At 37.6% G+C, this 22963-nt stretch overlaps 2 protein-coding genes across 2 annotated transcripts in view; both read right to left on the bottom strand.

Annotated features, from left to right (window-relative positions):
* LOC143423257 (uncharacterized) overlaps window positions 1–22963 on the bottom strand; it is a 325047-nt gene that overhangs the window by 191493 nt on the left and 110591 nt on the right. The window lies entirely within an intron of this gene.
* The window catches only part of Igl (IQ calmodulin-binding domain containing protein igloo), a 139844-nt gene that overhangs the window by 36135 nt on the left and 80746 nt on the right, over window positions 1–22963 (bottom strand). Inside the window, exon 3 of the mRNA XM_076894072.1 lies at window positions 19500–19630. Within this exon, the coding sequence (XP_076750187.1) occupies window positions 19500–19630 (131 nt within the window). The remainder of the gene's footprint in view (window positions 1–19499; window positions 19631–22963) is intronic.

Genomic DNA, 22963 nt, shown 5'->3' on the forward strand with positions numbered 1-22963 from the left:
ACGAGCTGCTAGGTCACTTTAATAATGACAATCTATTCTTCACACCTACTTTTTCTAAAAATCTTGAGTGTAAAATATTCAGGTAAGAGATTATTATTAATTATTTAATAATTCATATGAAGTAGCGTAAAGGTGTTCTTTAAAATTGTAATGTACCTTTCAATATCTGAATTGAAAAGAATGAAGAGGGTTCTATTGAAATTGCAGAAGAAAAATAAATTAGAGTAAAAGTTCAACAGTAAGGCTCTTGAATTACTAATTTACTAAATTGAATATACCAAATCATCCAATAAATTGCGAACCTCTACGATTCTTTCTTGTTTCTAACATTTGCAAAGGGTGTACGAATTTTTAAATTCAAGAATGTACTGAAATACATTCTTGAATTGATCTTGAAGAAAGTACTGAATAACGAAGTCTCATAAATACACAACTACACTCGAATTCGTTACATATGTATGACTCAATTTTCGAAATTGTTACTAATCGAACAGCACCAACCCTAGCACCATCTCTTACCATCTCCTAGCACCAAATCCAATTATCAGCACTAAAAATTAAAAATAAATAAAAAATTAAACTACAATTTTCCTAATTTCCATTATAATTCCCAAACAAATACACGTATCTTATATTCGCTCAACCAATAATTTAAAAAACCAAAGCTTCCTCCATACAAGCATCTGTATCTTTCCTCGCCACTTCCGGTACGCTCTACTTCATCAGCTCGTCTCTACCCCAATCTAAAATTCACAAACGGTTACGTTAACCGTTCTACAGAGACGCAAACGGGGGTCGAGAATACGCTGAAGTCGTTGCTTTAATAAAATCGCAAACGTTTTACGAGAACAATTAAGGCGGCCGGTGAATTATGGATTTCCTCCTGGCGCTCTAGAATTCAGTAGTCGCAGTCCGGATATGGTCAGACGCCGCGCGACTTCGTGCCGCCGTGGATTCCACGTAACAGCAACGACTCTTTGGCGTGTTCGCGGGGGATGCGCCAGTTATTCAGATCCGTGCAACACGTACCATCGCGCTATCAACGGGGACCATCGATAAAACCAGCCACTCGACCGACCCCCGTAATATTAACTACCGTCATTCCGTCTCGAGAGACGCGGCGTGCTTCCTCGAAACGTCTCTGTTCGAGCGGAACTGCTCGCACGACGACAAATAAACTGGCAAGAGCGAAAGGATTACTCGCGATGCTCTGAGATGGGAAATCGGGACTCGTGGTCGATAAAGAAAAATTGCGGGCTGATAATAGAGAAAGAACATTCTGTCGAAATAATTGCTACTGGGAATGGATCCAATATCTTCTACGATATCTTCCACCATAATAATTGAAGCTTGAAATTGGACTGCATATATTGTAATCATAGAATAATTATGTAGGAATTGAACATGGCACAATACATGTTTTAATATAATATTTTAATGTTAACTAGATTAATGATAGAAGAGATAGAATAAAAAATATTCCATGATTGATAGACAATTATCTTCGAACTGTATAGATGCAGGTCCAATTTGTAAAAAATTGTGTAAAAAGATATGTATGCTACTGCAATAAGTTGTAAAGAGCATAAATTTACAGTAAAAATATGTAAATTATTAAATTACGGGCTGCTATAGTATGATAATCGATTACGTCAACTCGCGACATTGAGATAAGTGGGGGGCTTTATGGCAGTAGGGATGAGTGTATAAAAGCAGTGGGAGCCTACGAAGGGCCTTTTGGTCGTTTGGACACCGGGGCGAGAAGGTCATGGTGAAGATGAGGGTGGTCGGTTCTGGTGGTTAGCTGTGGAGGAGCCAAGGGTAGTAGACACTGGTGGATGATTGTGGACGGTGATGGACGATGGTGGAGGGCGGTGGAGTAGCCAAGGATAGCGGATACTGGTGGATGATTGTGGACGTTGGTGGACGACGGTGGACGGTAGTGGACGATGGTGGATGGTGGTGGACGATGGTGGATGGTGGTGGACTGTGGTGGATGGTAGTGGACTGTGGTGGATGGTGGTGGACTGTGGTGAATGGTGGTAGACTGTGGTGGATGGTGGTGGACTGCGGTGGACTGTGGTGGACGACGGTGGACGGTAGTGGACGACGGTGAACGACGGTGAACGACGGTGAACGACGGTGAACGGTGGTGGACGGTGGTGGACGATGGTGGATGGTGGTGGACTGTGGTGGACTGTGGTGGATGGTGGTGGATGGTGGTAGACGGTGGTGGACGATGGTGGACTGTGGTGGACTGTGGTGGACAGTGATGACAACAGCTTTTGCCTCTCAATTAGTACGTAAACAAATTAAAGATTTATTTATTCCAAAATGCATTATTGGGTCCCTGCGTAGTCACCTCCACGTGGTGGGCCTGGGCCCTTGGTAACGTTTTCGAGAGATTGCGCTCTCAAAAACGTTATCAAGCTAAGGACTACGCGCGTAGATATAAGTATAGTTGTAAACTCGATACTAAAAGCATCAGAATTAGTTAAAAGATTACGATTTGCAACTTTTGTCTTGTATAAATAATTTCATAGACTTACTATCATTATTTCATTTATTTATTTCATTATCCAACTATTATTCCATCAACTTTGGAGTAAATTAGAATAATTTAATCACTGGTACTTTTAGTATCGAGTCCTTTGCAGTACAATTTAAATCTCTCAAGTCCTTTTCAGGACTTTGAAGCTTTAAATTGAATTGTAAATAATTTAAGTTAATTTTAATGAACATATCTGTACATTCACATAATGTTATTTTATAAATTTGTAACTTGAATCCCTTTTATCCTAACTTCCCTAATTTATCTCAATCGAGCACAATTATGATCTACGTTAATCAGTTCATTGGGTATTGTTCTGATTATTTTTTTATAAACACCATTGGTCGGAATTAGGCACGTTTAAGACAATCCTGCATAATTTGTAGTAATTTCTATCTCTCTGTGATGTTTGTTCTCGACGGAGCATTGTTTGATGACTGGAAATCGACTTAATTTTAATTTTTGCGTTACTAAGTTTCTATATGGGCAAGAACGTGCTTGAAATCATCGTGGGGTTGATCAACAATTTTGTATTCTGTGATCATAAAGCAGTATCATTATTCCTTTTATATTTGGAAATGAGAAAATGGTATTCCCGGTGAATACAGCATTGGAGTTTCACTTTTTCCAAAATTCTTTCCAACTGTTTCACGTGAACAGATTGTCTCAAATTAAAATCAAGAAAAGCTATTAGAAGAATCTTAAAATTGATCGTATTTTCTCCGAAGTTGTTCTCGTCTTTCGATGATTCGAAATCCATTTCGTTCCTTCTTCATTTCAGTTTCTACATTCGACGCTCGATCACAGCTGGATCACCGTTGGATCGCCGTGGGATGCGTGCGCCCTTACTTATAAGCACTTAGATTTAAGTAATTTAATTGTAACTCAATTGTAAGAAAATTGTAAAGCAATCCATTTTCTTATCCAAAGTGAGAAATAGCTACTTCTACAATCGCGTGTAGTCAGTACCGATAAACATGCGTTACATACTCCCTTGAGCATTCTAAGTTTCTCCTACGTGAAATCGCTTCACGTAGCTCTTCTTTTCTTTTCTGTTCGCTCCAGATCTCGTCTTCCATCGCCACGCAACGAAATAGTCGATACTCAATCAAACTGATGTGGTTTTCGGTGCCCATCGAGATTTCGCAGCCCTTTTCGATTGGTACGCCCGTTGGGTACTCGATCTGGGTATAGGCTTAGTACATTGGACGCGCTCATCGCGGTTCGTACCGAGTAGCTCCTACCCCGTGTCGCTGGGGTCTTTGGACCTGCTGTAAGACGACTTGGGGCGGTCTACGAAGTTCGTTCTTGTCGATGGGCAATGCGTCCTAATGCTAAGTCTCGCTGAGATCTCGATGGTACCCGCATTCACCATTGGAGAGAGCGTGGTATCGACTGTTTCGACGTAAGACGTGGCATAACTTGTTCGCGATTCGCGTCGGGTATGGTTCACCTAGTAGTTAGTGTTGGACCATCGGGTAGAATGCTCTCGCGAGACTGTAATGCAGGTTCATTGGTACTTGTTCGTTTCGGTCATGTCGCGAATTTTATCTATTTTTGCTTCCATTCAGTTCCTCTTCTTAACTTTAGTTTAACTTGCTTAGGATAAATTTCTTTTACAATAGAAAATTAGAATTTAGAATATCGTTCCGTAAATCTTTTCTGAAACACTAATTTCACTAAAGTGTCCCTTAAATATTTCACTTTGGTTAAGATAATGGCATTCCTCATCATCCCTTTTGTAAAGTCCATACTGCAATTTCGAAAATCTATGTTAGATTTTCGAGAATGTATTATGGATTCCACGTTTAAAGTATTAAAGTAGAGTTAGTTTTCGGTACCTTCTGTACCGAGAACACACAGATGTAATGGAGGGTGGATGGGATTAGGGTTCTAGGGATGGGTCCCTGCGTAGTCACCTCCACGGGGTGGGCCTGGACCCTTGGTAACGTCTTCGAGAGACCGGTCTCTCGAAAACGGTATCAAGCTAAGGACTACGTGCGTAGATTTAAGTCGTTTGCAATTCAGTCGAAACTTTTCAAGTCCTTTTCAGGACTTTGAAACTTTTTATTGAATTGCAAATTGTATAATTAGCTAAGTTAGAGTTTGAATTAAGTTAAGTTTAAGTTCTCGTCGCTGGATCGCCGTGGAATTTTAGTTATAGATATTTTTAATGACTATTGCAAATTATTTGATTGCATTATTAAATTACAAATTGTATAATTAGTAAGTTATAGTTTAAGTTAAGTTAAGTTTAAAAATTCGTTGTTGAATCGCGGCTGCATCGGTACTATACATGTATCAATACTTTCACATATTATCACTTCTCTTTATCGTGATAGAACTTAAAATTTTTCTGGCGCAAATCTTGATACCAATAAACTGTCGCTCTACGTGCTCTCTTGGTTCATGTAAATGGTGGATAACCTAGTTTTATGTTTTGTAAGTTCGCTTCTACGAGTAGTTTCGCATTCGCTCGCATCTCGACCGATCTGTCGTCGCGTCGCGGCGAGTCGTTTCGCCCAGCCCTCACGATCTTCCCTTCGTTTGATCTTTTATTTCCTGTTTTCGGTCTTATCGTTCCATTTAAGCGGTCTCCTCTTCGTAATCCGAGTTTTCTTCTTGCGGATATTAGTTCGATCCCCTCTCTCTTGAATTGGATTTCGGTTTCAGCTCTTTTCTTTATAGTCGGCGTAAGTGCCCCTGTGTGCTTATTTGGGGACGATCGTTTTAAAATTGCTCTCAGTTTTGGAGTAATGGATTCAATTCATCGAGCTAGGAGATCGTGGAACTTTGTAATTTTTATATTTGAGAGTTTACCATGTTTCTGTTATCAGACTTTGCAGAATTAAAGTGGCACTTTTTTTCTTTTCCTTTTAATTCTGATTCTAGTAGTTTTTTTATCTTGATTTCATTTTGTGTTATTCATTTTTGAAGAGAAAAATGACGATGAAGAAAGATCAAGACGATAAATTGTCTTCAAATTTCCGACCAAATACCTCCAATACTTTTGTGCTTAAATGGCGTTTTAACTGTGCTTTAACTCTTCGCTTAAAAGCAAAACTTTCTTGCTCCAAGCGCACAATGTCCGCATTCAAACCACGCGAATGTCTACCAAAATAGGAAGAAGCTTCGCAGAGACTTTAAAAAGCGAAACAATTCTTAAGAAACCCAGAAACATTTTTGTTCCAATACCAACCAACCTCCCCAACCCCTGCGCCTCTTAAAGAACTCTTAACACGAAAGCCACAGGACAAATACCAATAACTCCATAACAAACGAACCGACTATAAACTTGCTCAACGTCCACGGAGGGACACGATATCCGTGTCCAATCTGCCAGTCCGAAATTAATGCTACTTCCGTAATCGCGTCCGCCTTGTTCCGCTGTTCGGTTCCTCCGCTTGCCATCCGGAAAGCATCCATTGCCTTCCTTCTTTCCTCCATTCGAATGCTCCGGTTCCTGTGCTTTTAACCTTCTTTCCCCGCTGCTTTCGCCGTCTTTTCATTTTTTTCCTTTGATTCAAACTCCAGCTCTCCGTGTTCTCCCTGCTTTCTTCAGTGCGCCCTCCTCGTTCTCCTCTTTGCGCGAATATTAATGGCTGCTGGCTCGTGCCTGGTCAGAAGAAACTTTCGCATGAAACAAACGACGGTCGCAATAAATGAAACAAACCGAGGACGCAGAAAAGATGGCGGCTGGTGGGTGTATCCCCGACGGAATTCGATACGCCATCTTCTGTTGCTCTTTGCGGGGTGGAAGTTTGCTTTACTTGCGGTGCCTGCGGGTTTCCTTCTGGTATATGGTCTTGTTTGATTGCGAGTTGGTTGTAAGGGCGCACGCGGTTGTTAAAGCTTCTTGGGGGTGTGTGGTTTAACATTTTTGCTGCTGTGGGTAGCTGTTGTACTTTGGTTGAAAGCTCAGATTTGTGTTATATATATATATCTTTAGGACATTATAAAGCGTTAAGTTCCTCATTTAGGATTCTATGATGTATATATATATATATTTTATTCTTCGTATTTCTGTCTTTGTTTCCATATGTTAGAATTTTTAATGTGTCATTAACATCTCTGCGTCTAAGGCGCGACTCCGCCATTTTGGTAGCAATACAACTGAGCGTTAGATTATTAGCACTTAACTGAGCACTGTTTTTCTTCTGTTTTTAAGTGTTCAAACCGCACGAAAGATAACTGTTGCCGTGAATTTCTTTATAATAAACAGAAACTTGTGTGCAACTTGAGCTTTTATTTTCTTTAAAATTCTGTGCTTCAGAGAGTCAATAAAAGAAAATCCAAGAACGAGGTTTCTTTGAGGATACCAGACATCTGGAAGATGTAGAGCTTTACCCTGAGAAGTTCAGATGCTTCAACAATATTGGAGAACCAGGGAATGATCGTACTTATGTCACGGTATCTTCAGTCTACTTTTTAAAGCAACGTTGAATTAATATTCCAGATAACATTAGAGGAACTGACGTAGATGGTATTGCACGCAGTACAGCAAGTACAGCTTATGTCAGCTTACGTTAAACAGCTTTATTTACTGGCGAGTAAAGCGGCAGAGGTTCTTTACCTCTCGCCTGTCATTTTCTGTTTTACGACCGATGCGAAGAGTAAAGCAAGTTATATTAAATAAGTTTTTAAACTCGTTGCTTCCTACGTCGATATGCGAGGAACTATGGCAAGGTGAGCAGAGGATCACTTTCATGAACCGTACGGAAGTGAAGAAAAGGATTAAAACGAGAATCAGCGTAAAAATTTATACGCTAAAACAGTATGATACAATAACGCATTAATAATATAAAAAGCACTAACTTATAAATAAATAACGTAACTAAAATTGGTTTCGATTCCACCGAAACTTTTGTTTTAAATTATAATTGCAGTAATGTTAGTGCGTACATGATTTTACAATTGTTGACAATTTTTTCGTAGTTTTTAGAATAATTTTGAATTGCTTAATCCATGAAATGCAGCGATTTTAGTTTAAATGAAAGCATCGCAAACACGTTTTATACGAAAACCAAGTTTTTTAACTGAAAAATATCAGAAACCGTAAAGCTTCGCATTGTTTCCTCATTTCTATTTAATTCCAGAGAATTGCAATATTGGCCACAGCTGTTTGGATCATTTTACACGCAGGATTACACGTACCATATGTACTATCCATCAACTCGAACCTGGAACAACGTTTTAATCGCCGTTTTATAGAATCATAAAGGTTATGCTTGCCCAGCTTAAAATGGCGGAACAAAGAGAGGACCCTGCAGCGATATCTCGCGGACAAATCCATTTATTATAAATGGTAATCCATCAAAAATGTCGCAACGACGTGGCAAACGCGGCGATTCGATGGTGAAAATTAAGAACGATAAATCAATCGTTGCTTATCTGAAAAAAGGCACCAAATGATCGCAAATATAAATATCAAATTCTCCATTTTGAATAAACACTGTTAAACGCGAGTCAATTTCCGTGTTCATCCGTTTCCGTAATCAACCGCGTTCATCTGCGATAAATTTCAAAAATAGAACGCAGCGCGTATATTCGCGCGACAATATCTCAACGTTCACTACTTTCGTTCGAAACGAAATTTTAGTTTCTCGTCCAGCGGTGATTTAAATTGCAAAAAAAAAAAAGAGAGACAGATCGTTACGCGTTCCTGGTGGCGCGTAAAAATTTGAAATTATTCCGTCACGGTGTCTGGTTTTCGAGCCAGGTCCACTTGGCAACGAAATCCATCCGCGAAAGGATCCACCGGAACGTTAACTAAACATCGTCGCAGCGTCGGAATATCTCCGCTAACGCGGGCATTAAAATGTAGAAAGGGGTAGTGGTCGACGCAAACGGAATGCGGAAAATCCTTAAAAACCGCGTTCTCGTTGCCAATTCGTATTAATTCCGATTTTCGCGGCCGTTTCGCCTTGACTTCCGCAAAATATCGTTCCACAGGAATTTCCTGCGGATGTCTCAGTCAGTTGCGAAGCGACTCGTAAATGTTCAGAGTATAAAAATAATATATTCTATATTTTATATATTCATATATGCTTTGGTTACAAATTTTATTCTATTTACATTTCTCTTTTCGAAGTCTGTCATAATAATTACAGGAAACGTCGAGTTAGAAAGAACGTTTCTGCTTTTAAAAATCTTTTTAAATTTATTGAAACTTTAATTTTCGTAGAAAATTCACTGAGTGCTGATTTTGTGTGTGGAGAACACATTAATTATATTATTGTTACTATTACTGAAAACGAATGAAAAAATGTAAAATATTTAGAAATAATTGTGTGGATTGCAATGGATTAAAAATTCTTTTAATCCTTTAATTCTTATAAAATATATGTAAAAATCATTGTGTATATATTAAAATCGAGACGTTGGCTATGCGTAACGTGTCTTAATTAAAAAGGATCTTATACCACGTACAATAAGCGCGAACAAAATTGACATACACATTTGTCCAATTTAACTCTGCTCCTGACTTATAGTCACTATTGTGCCGCACCAGTTGTTCGCCATAAACGTTCTCCAATCGCCACGAGCCATTCCCCAATAATTGAATCGACCGCGGAGGAGATTCGATTGGCTACCTTAACTCCTCAAATTTAAACCTAGAATTTCTATTTCGAAAATCGTCCAAAATAGCAGTAACTACTACGTTTCTTGCCTAAATTGCTCTATCTATTAATTTTACATTTTTTGAATCGATTTCTAACTCGACTCGCACTGAAATCGGTTGAAGACGGCAAAAGCTTCTTTGATGGCGTTATTGAATCTTCAGCATTAATTTTATTTTTAGTATTCTATAATTTTCTTAAAACATGGTTCATACGCAGAATAAATGCTTAAAAATCCAACATACTTAGTCATTTCCATTCGAAAGATTTGTTTTTATCTCTGAATTGAAAATTGTGTGCATTGTCCTCCTCGAAGAGTCCTCAAGTTTGAAGACAAACTTCAAATGGAAACTCTGAAGCCCTCAAGTACAAATGGTTAACATTTTTAATTTAATATATCTTCAAATAATATTTTATATATCTCCTATAGTTTGTACAAGTATCTTCTTAAATTTCACAGAACAGAAGCTACCAATCTCACGACTGTAAAAAAAATAAAATCGAAATCGTATTTATATTTTACGACACCTACAAAGATTTATGATCGAACCGATGGTGGCCACCTCGAATAATTCCCAAGAAACCTAAACTGGAGTAACAAAAACTGGCTACTACAGCTTGAAGAGAAAATCAGATAGCGCGAACATTCGCGTGAATTCTTTATATTATATCCGTGCGATGAAATCGCCATCGGGGTTGCGTCCATCCGTTGTGGTGCGGCCTGTAAACGAATGAATAAATCGCGTATAAACTGCAATTAGAACGGTGAAACTTCCCCTGAGTCTGGGCCTCCTCGCACGGAACGATATCGAGCGGCCAGGCCGCATTTTATTAACCCGCGAATAATTGGATCGGCGCGAGCTCGTAATAAGTCGTCGTCGGTGGAAGAAACGTGGCGGCTCGAAAGTATTTTCTCGCGTGACGCGCCCCCTAAGTTCGCGTAGGATTTGCGACGTATCCTTTTTAGCTACGACGCGAATCTAAACAGGGAGAACGGAAGTGCCGGGTCTCTCGAACGCCGTACCGTGATCGTTCGTATTATCGTTTCGAGGACGGACGTTGGTCTCTTAAGGAAATTAGGGGTGGAAAAGATGAGGAGGATCGTAGCGCTCAGAGCGTCTCGATGCGACGTGGACTTGGAAGACTTCGTGGTACGATGATGAAGATTAAGGGTGGAGGAGATAGTTTATAATTAATCAAATAATTTACGTTTTCTGTGGAATTTTATTATTATATTTTCTTTTTTTTTTTTGTAACAGGATAATAGGCATTTTTAATTATTTTTTTTAGATACAAAATGTTTGTAAAATGCTAAAAAGCTTAGTAAAGAGAAAAGAGAATTGTTTATTTCCATAAAATTTCATATTTTTTCTTGTATAATTAAGAAAATAAATGTTGTTTAAGAATAATTATTTTCCTCTCCTTTTAAAGGGTTTGAGATGAAATAAGATAAATTAACGCGGAAGTATTAATGATAGACCGATTTGCAGGCCTGTTAATCAGAAGGCTGATTTACAGCGAAATATAAATTCGCCAGAAATTTGTCGATCATTGAATTTCACGCTAATCTCCGCCACTAATGAATTTTCATCGCGACTCGCGCGGATCAACGCTGACACCTACGTGTATGTAATAAATGTGTCTTCAGCATTGATTAATGTGTACTGTAGTTACCGGATTTCAACGAAGAGACGCGGCTTTTGCATCCACTAGTGAAACGTTCGATACGTCGCACCCTATATACAAATAACATTTCGCGTTTAATGTAAGGAAAATTTGTAACAATTTCACATGGGACAATTCGTATTTTAAATATGTAAAAGTGATAATTTTAGAGATTGAAATAGGACGAAAGTCATCAGTTTAAAGCTTTCTTTTTAAGATAAACAATTTTAAAAATTCTTAGCTCAGGGTTGCATATACTTATATTAACAATTGGTAAGTTAGTATCACGTGGATGGTCATACGCAACTGTATGATACTTGCAAAGCTACTTTGGTAAAAAATTTCTGACATTTGTCTTATTTTGGATTCGAAACGCAACCCTTCCGTTTCAAGGTACTTACTACAAATACTACTTAACGAGTTGCAATTTTTACGCAAAATTTCTAAATAGATACGAATGAATAAAAAAGTTCATGTTTCAATCTTTCCACAGACTTTCACGATTGCAATTTAAAAATAACGTAAAAATATTACCCTTAAAAGGAAATTTTAGAAAATCGTGGTAATTATTTCAGATTCTCTCAGATGATATAATTTTATTACAGAATTTTTACATGCACCTACTCGCGAGAATATTAATGGAATTATGGTAATATTTGTCCGCGATATCTCGCGAAGAACGTTTCTCCAATACCCGCAACCTTGCAACGGTCGATTTAACACGGAAAATTTGCATTTACCCGCTAATGGGTTATTAAAACGATTGCGTGTTTAACGAGGCGCGCGATCGAGTTACGCACAAGTCTCAACCCCGAAATAAAGCGTCAGCTATTCACACGGCTGGCGCGTGTTGCGAAAATATTTGCTCCCTTTGAACGTGATGCTTCTATTATGCGTCGCGCTGGCTGTTCAGCTGCGAGTTATTTCGCGACACGAGGAAGCCAGTCCTTTTACTTCTCCCTTATTTAACGATGAATGTCTTCGCGTCTATATTTATTGCCATTGTACGCCGTGCTTTCGTGTTTCAGAGGAGCTTTTAAAATGCACGCGTGTAGAACAGGAATATTCTTCCAGAGAAGGGAAGACGTGCTTGGCGGAGATGTTAACTTCTGTTCGCTGCAAGTAATGACAGACGTACGCGTCACATTTCTTATATTTCACTTTTAGTTTAAACAGGCACGATCAGAATTAATTTGCGAATTTTTAAACATTAAGTACACGAGAAAATAAAAGAAATCATTACTAATTCAGAAAATACAATATTAAAAGTGAAAATTAGATAGATATTTCTGAACAAATTTAACATCGATGAACACAGTTACAAAAGTCTAGATACAAACTTATTTTTAAATATTAAGTACATGAGAAAATGAAAGAAATTATTACTAATTCAGAAAATACAATGTTAAAAGTGAAAGTTAGATAGAAATTTCTGAACAAATTTAACATCGATGAATACAGATACAAAAGTCTAGATACAAACTTAATTCGATATTCTTTCCATCGCTATGTTTACGATTATGATTATTTCTCGTTAAAATCGCTTAACTGGGGCAATATTTCGGTTTTATTGTACCGCAGAGTAACGAATTTTCGATCGCAATAATCAGGATAAACGCGCATTAAATCGGACTCGATAATTCCCCCATGTCGATAATTAATCAGCGATTTACATCAGCAGGAAGCAAACGGCGGAGCGGAGGGAGCAACGTTGCCCGCAATTCACCGCTCGTCTCGTTTCTCTCGTTACTTTCCCACTGTTCTCTGAATCGCGTGCACGCGAACGTTCGTATCAACGATACGTCCATCAACTTCAACGTCGCCAATCCCACTTGCAGACACCTCCGCGTTAATCTCGCGCGTGTCACGCGGTTCCGATTTTGACGTTCTAAACAGCCGCATTTCAATTTGCCGCCAAAATCGTCTATCCGTGTAACGCGAGCACGAGAACACACGAGCTGCTCGACACTATTCGCGAAATTAGATTTTGAGAGCTGATTAGTTGCAGCTGAAATTAAAAAATGTTTATCGTGCAAACGTTGGTTTCCTGGGATTTCAGTTTTACGATGAGAATTTGGTTTCTAGAATTGTCCAAGGATTTTTGAAATTTTTTTGCAACGCGATGTTATAATTAAGAACGAGTCTGTTATAAGTTGTGACAATTAATTAAATTTTTGCATTATTTCTACCGATATCGAATAAATAAGCCAGTCTTCAATTGAAATTAAGAAATAATATATACTTTTGTAAAATAATATAAAGAGCCACTTTATTCCTGCAGGATATGAATATTACCTGCTGACGTTCTTGTTAAAGTGATCAGATAGTTTCACGCATCCAATAATCATTCATCATAATCGCCAATAATTACAGGATTGCTGCAGCTGACATATAATCATATAACAATCGTGCTATTATTTCTACAAAGCACCTGTCAATTGGTGTTCACAGCAGATTTCATTGTTCATTTGCGATTCGTCATTCAGCACAATGCGTATTATCTATCATATCGTATTAAATCATCGATATCTGCTAATTAAATATAAAAAGTGTACGCATCGAAACAGAAAATGTTACAGATAAATCCAGGCATGTTCATTTGATGCCATAGAAATATCTATAATTGTAATAATTATAAACAAAATTTGGCGTGATAAAACCTTTTGAACAAATTAATTATTTTTAAATAAGAATTTGAAATGCAAACTTAATTAGTCATTGCAAAAATCTTGTTAATACAGACTTTAATTTAATTTACTTACTTACTCGATACTTTGCATATTGATATTTTATAAACCATGATAAGATAATCTTCCAACAGAAGAACACCCAGTACATGTATCAATCACAATTCATTTCAATGTTCACTACCACACAAACACCTATCACACATTTAGAAGTAGAAAAAATAAAGTGTGAAGCACATTGCAGTGGCCCAGTTGTCACAAACATTGTTAAAAACGTATGCAGTCTACCACAGAACTCAATCAACCCCTAATCTATCACTATCAACGAGGCTAAATAAAATGCCTCCTAACAATGGCGAGGTGCCCGCAACTTTTGGGATTAACCGCGTCGCACGCGATGCATTCTACGGAAAGTTGTCGGGAGCAAAGTTTGGTCGTCACGGGGGTAACGAAGCGGCTCTCCCGTAGTTTACGCAATTAACTTACCGTCGGACGTAGTGCATTCCACCCCCTTTGCTCGCGCGTCCTCTTTCACCCTTTCTCCAGCAGCCCTCACGGACGGAATCGGAAGCGACGCGATCGCGTTTCAATTTTTCATCCGCCTCGCGCGGTTCTCCAACGATTTTCAATTTCACCAACGCTTTGTGCATTGCTTTCGTTTCCTTTTTTTTTTTTTTTTTAACCGACTGACCATCAATTATTCAGCACGCGCCACGCTTTTGATCGAGGCGATACGCGATTGTCCTGTTTGAAATTAATACCGGAGTGCTGCGTGCGGAGCATCATGAATTCTTTAACGCTCGTACGTCACAGCGACGTCTATACGTCCGGCGTCGATGCGTCTGTGTATTATCTGTCGCAGGTACAAAGAAAATTTCCGCTCTGAATCGTGTCGAGCAATGCACGCGTTAAAAGTTATGGGGATGAACGAATTTCGCGGTAGCTTCTGTGCACTCGATGCATCCTTCTTTGCTCGAGGATGTGTATGTTTTATGGAAGTGGAGTTAGGCTATAATTTCTAGCATCGATCCATTTGCAAGTTAAATGTATATGGTACATCTATTTCAACTTCCACTCTTGCATGTGTTTTAAATAAATTGTATAGATTTTCGCAAATTTTTTTTAACATACCAGATTCCATCTTCTTCTTTTTGCCATTGCTTCAATGTTCGCGAATGATATCATTCGTCCATATTTTTATAGTCATTCTTTGGAATTGAAAGTCAATTTGTTGAGAAATCAAAGATAATATCCTCAGTTTAAGAAAATGGCACTTTAAAAGCAAAACTTGGTTTTAAATCAGATGACGCAAAGATACTAAACTTTGCTAACTTTTCATCTGGACATTGTATAATGGATTATAAATAAATTAATTATTTCTCTTATAAGTCACCTTTAAAGAATATATGAATTACTAACAATTGTATAAATTTATAGCTATTCTACATTTAGAAATGTAGTTAAAGAAAAAATAGTAATTATTAAGCTTTGCAATAATCTACAGTTATTGACATATTAAAAATTAAAAAAATTATTATAAATTAAAAATATATATAAAATATTAAATATGAAATATATGTATAACAAAAATTATAAATTAAAAAATATATATATATATACTATTTAAGTTGACCTATTTATAGCTACAACAACATGTATAAAGTCAATCCGCCAAAAAAAGGTGTTGTTTTCGTTTGACAAATATTTTTCTGGATTACTTCGAAGAACAAAACAGTATCTTTTTGAGGTTCCCACTGTCTCAACTGTTTCAAGAGAAAGCTTGTTGACCGTGTTATTTTTCTCTCCACTTTATTCATCCTTCAAAAGCTTGAAAAGAACGGGGCTCTTTATATCACGGCTATTGAAAGCCAACATAGGGTAAATCAGTTATATATATGTGCCCCACAATCCGTTGAAACGAAATAAAACTCGCGATATAATGAATTCGATGTAATTTAATTAACAGTCTCTTTATCCAACATCGTTTACATAAATAGAAAACAAAAATGTAATCGAAAAAACAGAAAATTAAATAATGTGCCCCTGGGTTATCATTTATTTTCTTTTTGCTCAATTCGATACGCGAAATGAGTGTTTGCACAAGAAAATTTGTTCGTATTCTGTGTTTATTCCAATTTGACCCGAGAAACTTTTTTATAAAGTAAAAGTATAACGTTTGATCACTCGAAAATAAAGTAGATAATATTTTAAAAAGTCAGCTGCCAGTAAACACGACTCTGACAGTTTCTCTTAAAAAAAAACTAAATAACCCAGTAAATCTCTGTTAAAAAGAAAAAAGAACTGATCTCTAAACGAACAAAGTGATCTTTATCATCGGATAATTTAAGAAATTACTTCTCGCACATAGAAACGTCAGTTTGAAATAAATAAATTACTTTTCTCGTTAGAACACAGGCTGGCGCGTCAAATTGAAACACCGATACAACCGTTGAAATTGGACCAATTTACTGGCTCGTAAAAACGAATTCGATAAGAGGTGGAGGGAAATTTACGATTATAGATCCTCCGTGCGACCCATATTCGCCGCACGGCGAAAGACAAAAGCGCGATGCATCGACACGACGATGCGAGGTAATGTCGAGCTTTACGATTCGTTTCGAAGTTGTTTCGACAGGGTATAAAGGATTCCCGCGATGCTCGTGCACGACCACCGAAAAAAGCGATTCTTTCTCTGGGAGAAAAAAGAGTGATTCTCCGTCGAAATGGAGGAGGATCTCTGGGAGTCACGCACCGATGAAAGCTCGCGACTCGCGTAATCGAATCGACGATAAGCACGAAAGATGATGTCTCGCTTATTCGAGGGACCCGCCGGATGTGGAGCGGATAAATCGAGACGCGACACGTCGATGATGAATATTCACTTTCGCGTAATGGAATTCCTCAGAAGGATTTCGAAACCCCATCACGATTCGACTATGAATATTTTTCAAGCTTGCATTGAATTTTCGATGCGAATGTACGTTTCTTTCCTTACCAGCTGCGCATCCGCGAGATGCTGAGACGCTGAACTTTTGGTTCGAGTAATATTTGCGATATCTGCGTTTATCTCCTTTATTTTTATATAATTAATGAATATTACAGGCTTGAGATATTTATTGCCAATCTATGAAAATTATAATCCCTAACAGATGCTATTTGCAAAAACTGAATTGAATTGGTGAATATGAATGCAATGATATATGTTATGACGTATGAATATAATGATGTATGACGTATTGATGTATGAAATAGAATGACATTTGAATGATACATTAATAAAGCGATGGATCTGGTGAAATAAACCGTGTCCATGTTTCTAAATGTCGATAATGTACAAATTTAAAGAGCCATAGAACGTGAGATAGTATTTTTTTAAATAACTAATATTACAGAGGGGGAAGAGAAAGTTCAATGAAGAATTCGAGTGCGTGAACGTGTGTGGGTGTACAGAAACGCGAAGCGTTCGAATAGAAAATAGTTGGTGTGTCTAAAGGCCAGATCAGCGCAAAATCTGGTCACTATTGACGCAATAACTATCACGTACGACAAAGTTGTTATATATAATCCATCTTCTCTCACACCTTAGACCTTTAGCATCGCATTATCTATTTTTCTATATATAAACATACTTCTAACCCTACGATTAACAACTGTATCTTTCGTTTCAATGTCCACTAAAAAAGATTGCAAAAATACCTAATTGCGATCGATAGAGATCGTGCAATTTCTTTAAAGGCACAAGAATATCTTTTATGGCGGTGCTTTGTTCCCAAGTAAAACAAGAACCGATAAAATTCGAACTAAAAACCTATTCCCACGCGAGAAGCAACCGTCAATAAGAAATATTACTTCTAAGGCATCAGCCTTTTATTCTTTTAACCACGATATATAGGTCTCTGAAAGAGCAGCGCTCCTCTCTCTCTCTCTCTCTTTCTGTCTCCATTAGGGAGATAATAGAACTCGAGTGTCTATAAATTTCGAGAAAATAGATTTTGGCAAATTCGATGAATATTATGGGAACGTTTCCATATTTCTCGACCGTGGACGATTTATCGCTTCCATAAAAAGTAATTTCGTTACTCTACACAATTTTCTTACGAAACTATTAAAATTCCTGCAAGTTTCTTAAAATCATTGCAACTATATTCATATATGGCATCGAATCGTAAATTTATTTCATCAGAGCGATAGAAGGAATTTTGTATCTTTCGCGTAAAGAAAATTCTTCTGAACTGACGAAACGGAAGGGGAGGAATCTAACGGACGATGGCGACGATGTTGGACGCGATGTCGGATTAAGAATCGGCCGCGGGAAGGTACGATGTTACTTTCGATAATAGAATATTGATTTCCAATTAATCTGAAGAGGATGAGCCATTGAATTTTAAAACCGCCTCACTTCAACGCCTATTATAATACGTACACCGATGTATATAGGCGGCGCAACCCAGTTACGAAAGCAGAAATCCTCAATGGAATGGAAACTCTTGGACAGGGGAAAAGCCAGCGGGAAACTTTAATGCCGGAGTTTTCGAACACGCCGCACGAACTTTGCAACGCGACGCGCGTCCGGGAAATTCGAGAATCTCGCCATATCGAATAATTCGACCGCATTTTCCGAGCCCGTTACGCGTACAGCATTGTTTCATACTCCACGTGACTTAATATCGCGCGCATAATATCAAACTATAAACTGTAACCGCGTAATCAGCACGCGGATAGAATTCCCATCAGCTCTACAATTTACGCTATGTATATATTGTATTATACGATACCTCGTGTCTTTAGTTTATCCAAATATTTTGAAGAAAGGGCACGATGCGCGATAAAAACTGTGAATTGTAGCAGAAAGTAATAGAAAATATATATAAACGAAGTGAATATTGAAAATAATAAAAATAAATGGTGGCTTGAACGTTTATCAGTTCATTTAATCTCGAATATAGTTACTCTGCAATTAAGTAAATGTAACGTATATTTAAAAATATATAAATAAATAAATATTAAATATATATTTGCGCGATTTATATGTATTATGTAAAACTGATCGAGTCAGTTTTTTTTTATATAAAAAGTATCTCGATAATAAAATCTTACTTCCCTCTAATTGATCGTGTTGGATAACTCGTTTCGTAATGCTTCACTTGCAGAAAAATGGTTCGTTTGAGAAGTGTTACGTGGAATACAGATCGAGCTGTAATATAAAATCATAGAACGCCCCTTCGATCGTTTCTTTTGTAGACGAACGGACGTTTACGGACCTTCTTTAACTGGATTCTCGGAAGGTTCGCTTCCCTCGACGATATGTAAACGCGCGGGCGTTCCCTCTGTTTCTGTAAATTCCGGTGCTCGTCAAACGCGTCAAAGGAATAGGATATAACGTGGAAACATCGGCTTCTAGGTACCGGTTCAATATGTGTTTTTCAAACGTCTTACGCGTCTCACTGCGACGAGAATACCGTGAAATTCCAGTTCAGCTTCTTCCGATCGTTTCCCTTTAAATTCAAATTTTTGCGCGCGTAAACTTTCTACGAAAATAGGACAGTATGTATCGACTAAAACTGGTTAGCGTTTACTTTTGTCTGTAAATATTAGTAACAGTAATTAAAAGATACGAATAAAGTATTGCACTGTCTTCTCAAATATTGTTTTTTTTTTTTAATATAGTACTTTTATTTTTATATACGAATTATTTAAATTTAAATATTTAAGCATTCGATTAAGAGATAATATTGTACGATTAAATGATTTTTTATTAATAACGCGTTTGAAGAAAATTGCGTCAGAAACAAATTTAAAAAATTCTACAATACTGAGGGCAATGTCCTTTTTAAAAGATACTGATCACTGCGATACATATCACACGATATAAGAATACAAATCAGTTTGATATATTTTCAGAAATGATAATTTTAATATTTCCTGCGTTCCAAATGGAACGTACGTAAAGGGAGAAATATAAAATAGAAGACTCACCTTCTCCTCCACCTTGGAGACGACATTCTCGACGGCGTTCTCCGCCGATTTCACAAGGGCTGCAGCTTGCTCCTTTCTCGACATGTGGCCGCGGAAGGATGCCTGGATTTTCGTCGCCGCTTCGCAAAGCTCTGCCAACCAGAAAGAAAGATATTGTTAAGTTGATGCCGATAGACGAGCCTGCGATCGATACGTCGCCTCCTTGTCGGGAGGAATCGGTTTCCCGGCTCTCAAGCGCTCTTTACCGGCGATACAAGAATATCCTTCCGTGGAAAATTGCCTCGACATTGTGTCCAATATATGTTGCCACGAAATTCTATCTCGAGATTCTATTTTGCATATGCGATAATGTTGAAAAGGGATTTTAGATATTGCACCATGCATCGCGCTATTTTTGCATTTAATGTAATGGAGTAATAAAGATTAATATTACCCTTTAAAGATTATTTATATTATCCTTTTTTTTCGTGGTAATTTTGATGTCTGTTGTACTATTCTTTTACAAATTTAATGAATGAACACTGGGTTAAAAACTACACTCGCTTTTAATTTATATGAATTTTTGGATCAGTGCAACATTTTTAGATCAATATTTTTTTTCAATGCATATCTTTGTAATGAATTTTAACAAATAAATTGCAGTTTCACAATCGCCATTCTCTTTTCTTTTCTCTAACGAAGGGGTTAAAGTTTAAAACAACAATAGATCACTTTGTTTTAACCGTTAATATTGCACAACGCAAATTATGTACGCCACGCTTTCTGAGAATGGTCTGAGGAAAAGAAACCTCTTTCAGATTCCTACTTTCATAACATTGAAAAAGTTCTACTTCCTCAAAAATGCAATGAGTCTACACTTCAACGAACCGAAGCCAAAGTTTACCCCGTTCCATCCAGTCGGGAAGTTAAACGTTCCCCTATTCTCCTCCCGGTTCCTCCCTTTCTTCTTTTTTTTCTCGCAAGCAAAACCTAACAGAATTCAATGGAAGAAGCTGGAAAATATTGTCCGCAGGCACACAAATATTCATTTGAGTGCGATCCAGCCAGTCGGAATCGAGTTAACCACTGTTCATTTCGTCGAACCGTGGCGACGACCACTTTGGAAAAACAATGGCTGACCCAGTTCCGAATTGGGGATCAATTCACCCTGACTCGTGGTTGATTCGCTCGTGAAATACAGTTTCTCCGGATTTGCACCGTCTGTAAAATTGTTAACTACCAGACAAAGGAGTCTAGATTAACTTCTTCTGATCAATTACCCTATGCATAGTACTCGAAAAACACCTTCGAGATTTTCCAATAAACTAACTTATCAAAAATTCTTCACAGTTTAACGAATTATTATTAAAGCATATTATATCATGTTTACATTTGTAAAAATTAAAAAGATGAATTGAAAAATTGCTAGCTTATCCACGAAAAACTATGTTTGAGTCACTGAAAGGTGATACATGATTTTATCCTCTTCAGGAGCAGAGCGAATGTTATCTTCCATCACTCGTTTCTTAGTGGTCATATTTCCTTATGGCTCCATCGTTCCATATCGACGTCGATCAGCGAATACGTGTCAGACACAGTAAACCTCGAAGGACTACGACGTACCAAAATTATCTTAAGCACGATCGAGTTGTCCTTCGTTATTTAAGAAGCTCTTCCTTGAATTTAATCGAGCGAATAACCTAACGCGATACCATTCTGCTTTTCAGGATCTGACAAACAGGAATACTCGCGTATCGATGAGAAAATATTAACAACGTAGCAAAGATTTATTCTCTTTCATTTTTCGTTAGGAAGAATTTGTTTGCCATACTTTAAGATCAAAATAAGACCAAATTTGATGAAATTTGCAATATAGTTTCATACTTATTCAAAATCTACAAATTTCATCGTGGTTTGGTCCTTTTAATCAGGAAAATGGAACTTTAGAAAACTAAAAATGGTAAATCTCTTCGAAAAGCAGTCATTATTTAGCTCGAATTAATTCTAACGCAAAAATCATGTCCCACACTCAAAAAACTGCACAATTCTCGAATCTAAACCATCATGCAGGCATCGTGGATTTATTTGGACGCATTCATATTCATAGTTCACGAGGGGAGCCACTTGTGGTTCTAAACAGGAACAGATACACCCTTCAAATCCTAGAATACACTCACGACCCCTGCACCGTCTTCCACTGGCCCTAATTGTATAATGCTAAGTGTTCGCGATCTTTGTTACGTAACCTGCGATTCATTTATGCGCTGCTGTACGAAGTTTCATAACTCTATAGTGATTGCATAAGATCGTCGAGCCAGCTAAGAAGATTACGCTCGGACAGGCTACGGAAGTGTGTTTCATCGTCCGCGTTCAAGTGTTTGCCTTCGAGTTCATTCTTCGAGATTAAATAGTATTATCATTTTAACATCTTCGTACATCTTCCTCTCTGCTTCTATAATGCCTGACATAATTTATTGAATATTTCTGCCCTCGTTAAGTATTCATTTTATTATTTCTCCGTCACTGCTGAACTTTTCTTGAAAATCGGATAGAATAATCACAAAACAAATAATTTCATTCTAAGTTCAACACGGATTGTAAGTTAGTTTCTCAAGGTTTACGTCGTTTTAGAGTTTCGTATTTTTAAAGCTCGAATAAATGATACGAGTAATAAGATACAAGGATCGAGGATAGCAAAGCTTATCGTTGGAAATATAGTAAGTGGCATTTTTAATCCACTCTTTTGCAGATGCAATTTGATTTGCTTAAAATACAGATAATGTACAGTAAAACCTAAGATAACCATAAGGTAAGCTGTGGTCTCCAACACTTTGTTAATTATATAAATGTGTTCGATTAAATGAATATCAGTCGATTTAAATGCAGCTACCGTAATCGTCGACACGATCAGCTGATGATCGATTCGAACATTTCCATTGCAAATTGCAATTTGCGCGCAGTTACGACGGTGACGCGATAATTATTATTAATTTCAGATTAGCTCGCGCAATTTGATGATAACGGATCCGCAGCTTTTATAAAACTGGGTAGCCGTATTATTAGGAGGCATTATCACGGTTATGCATTATTAATCGCGCGTGCACAGTCAGCTGAAAGTTATCTGCTCGACGAAAATAAACAGAAAATGGGAACCAGATGGCGATCCAGCCGCTTGTGTTACGTGTCAAACGCGTTTAATTGCTCGCGAAACTGTGTCGAATAAAATACAAAACGTTTCGCAGTGTCTGCACGTGGATGTGTCTCGAAAAAGTACGAATAACCCAGTAAATAAATTCAACGACTCTAGTATCGTCGAACGGACGAGCATCAGAATCGATCGATTTTTGTTCGATGGCTGATCGGTTTGACAAACCTCCTTTTAACCTCCTTTCTTATTTTTCTGCTTTCGTTTGACGTATTTTCATTACCTGCTGCTAGAAAAATTCATTTCTGTATTTGCGTACACGAGTTCCAGTCGTTTCGTA

This window comes from Xylocopa sonorina, chromosome 4, assembly GCF_050948175.1.
Source record: "Xylocopa sonorina isolate GNS202 chromosome 4, iyXylSono1_principal, whole genome shotgun sequence".
Lineage (NCBI taxonomy): Eukaryota > Metazoa > Arthropoda > Insecta > Hymenoptera > Apidae > Xylocopa > Xylocopa sonorina.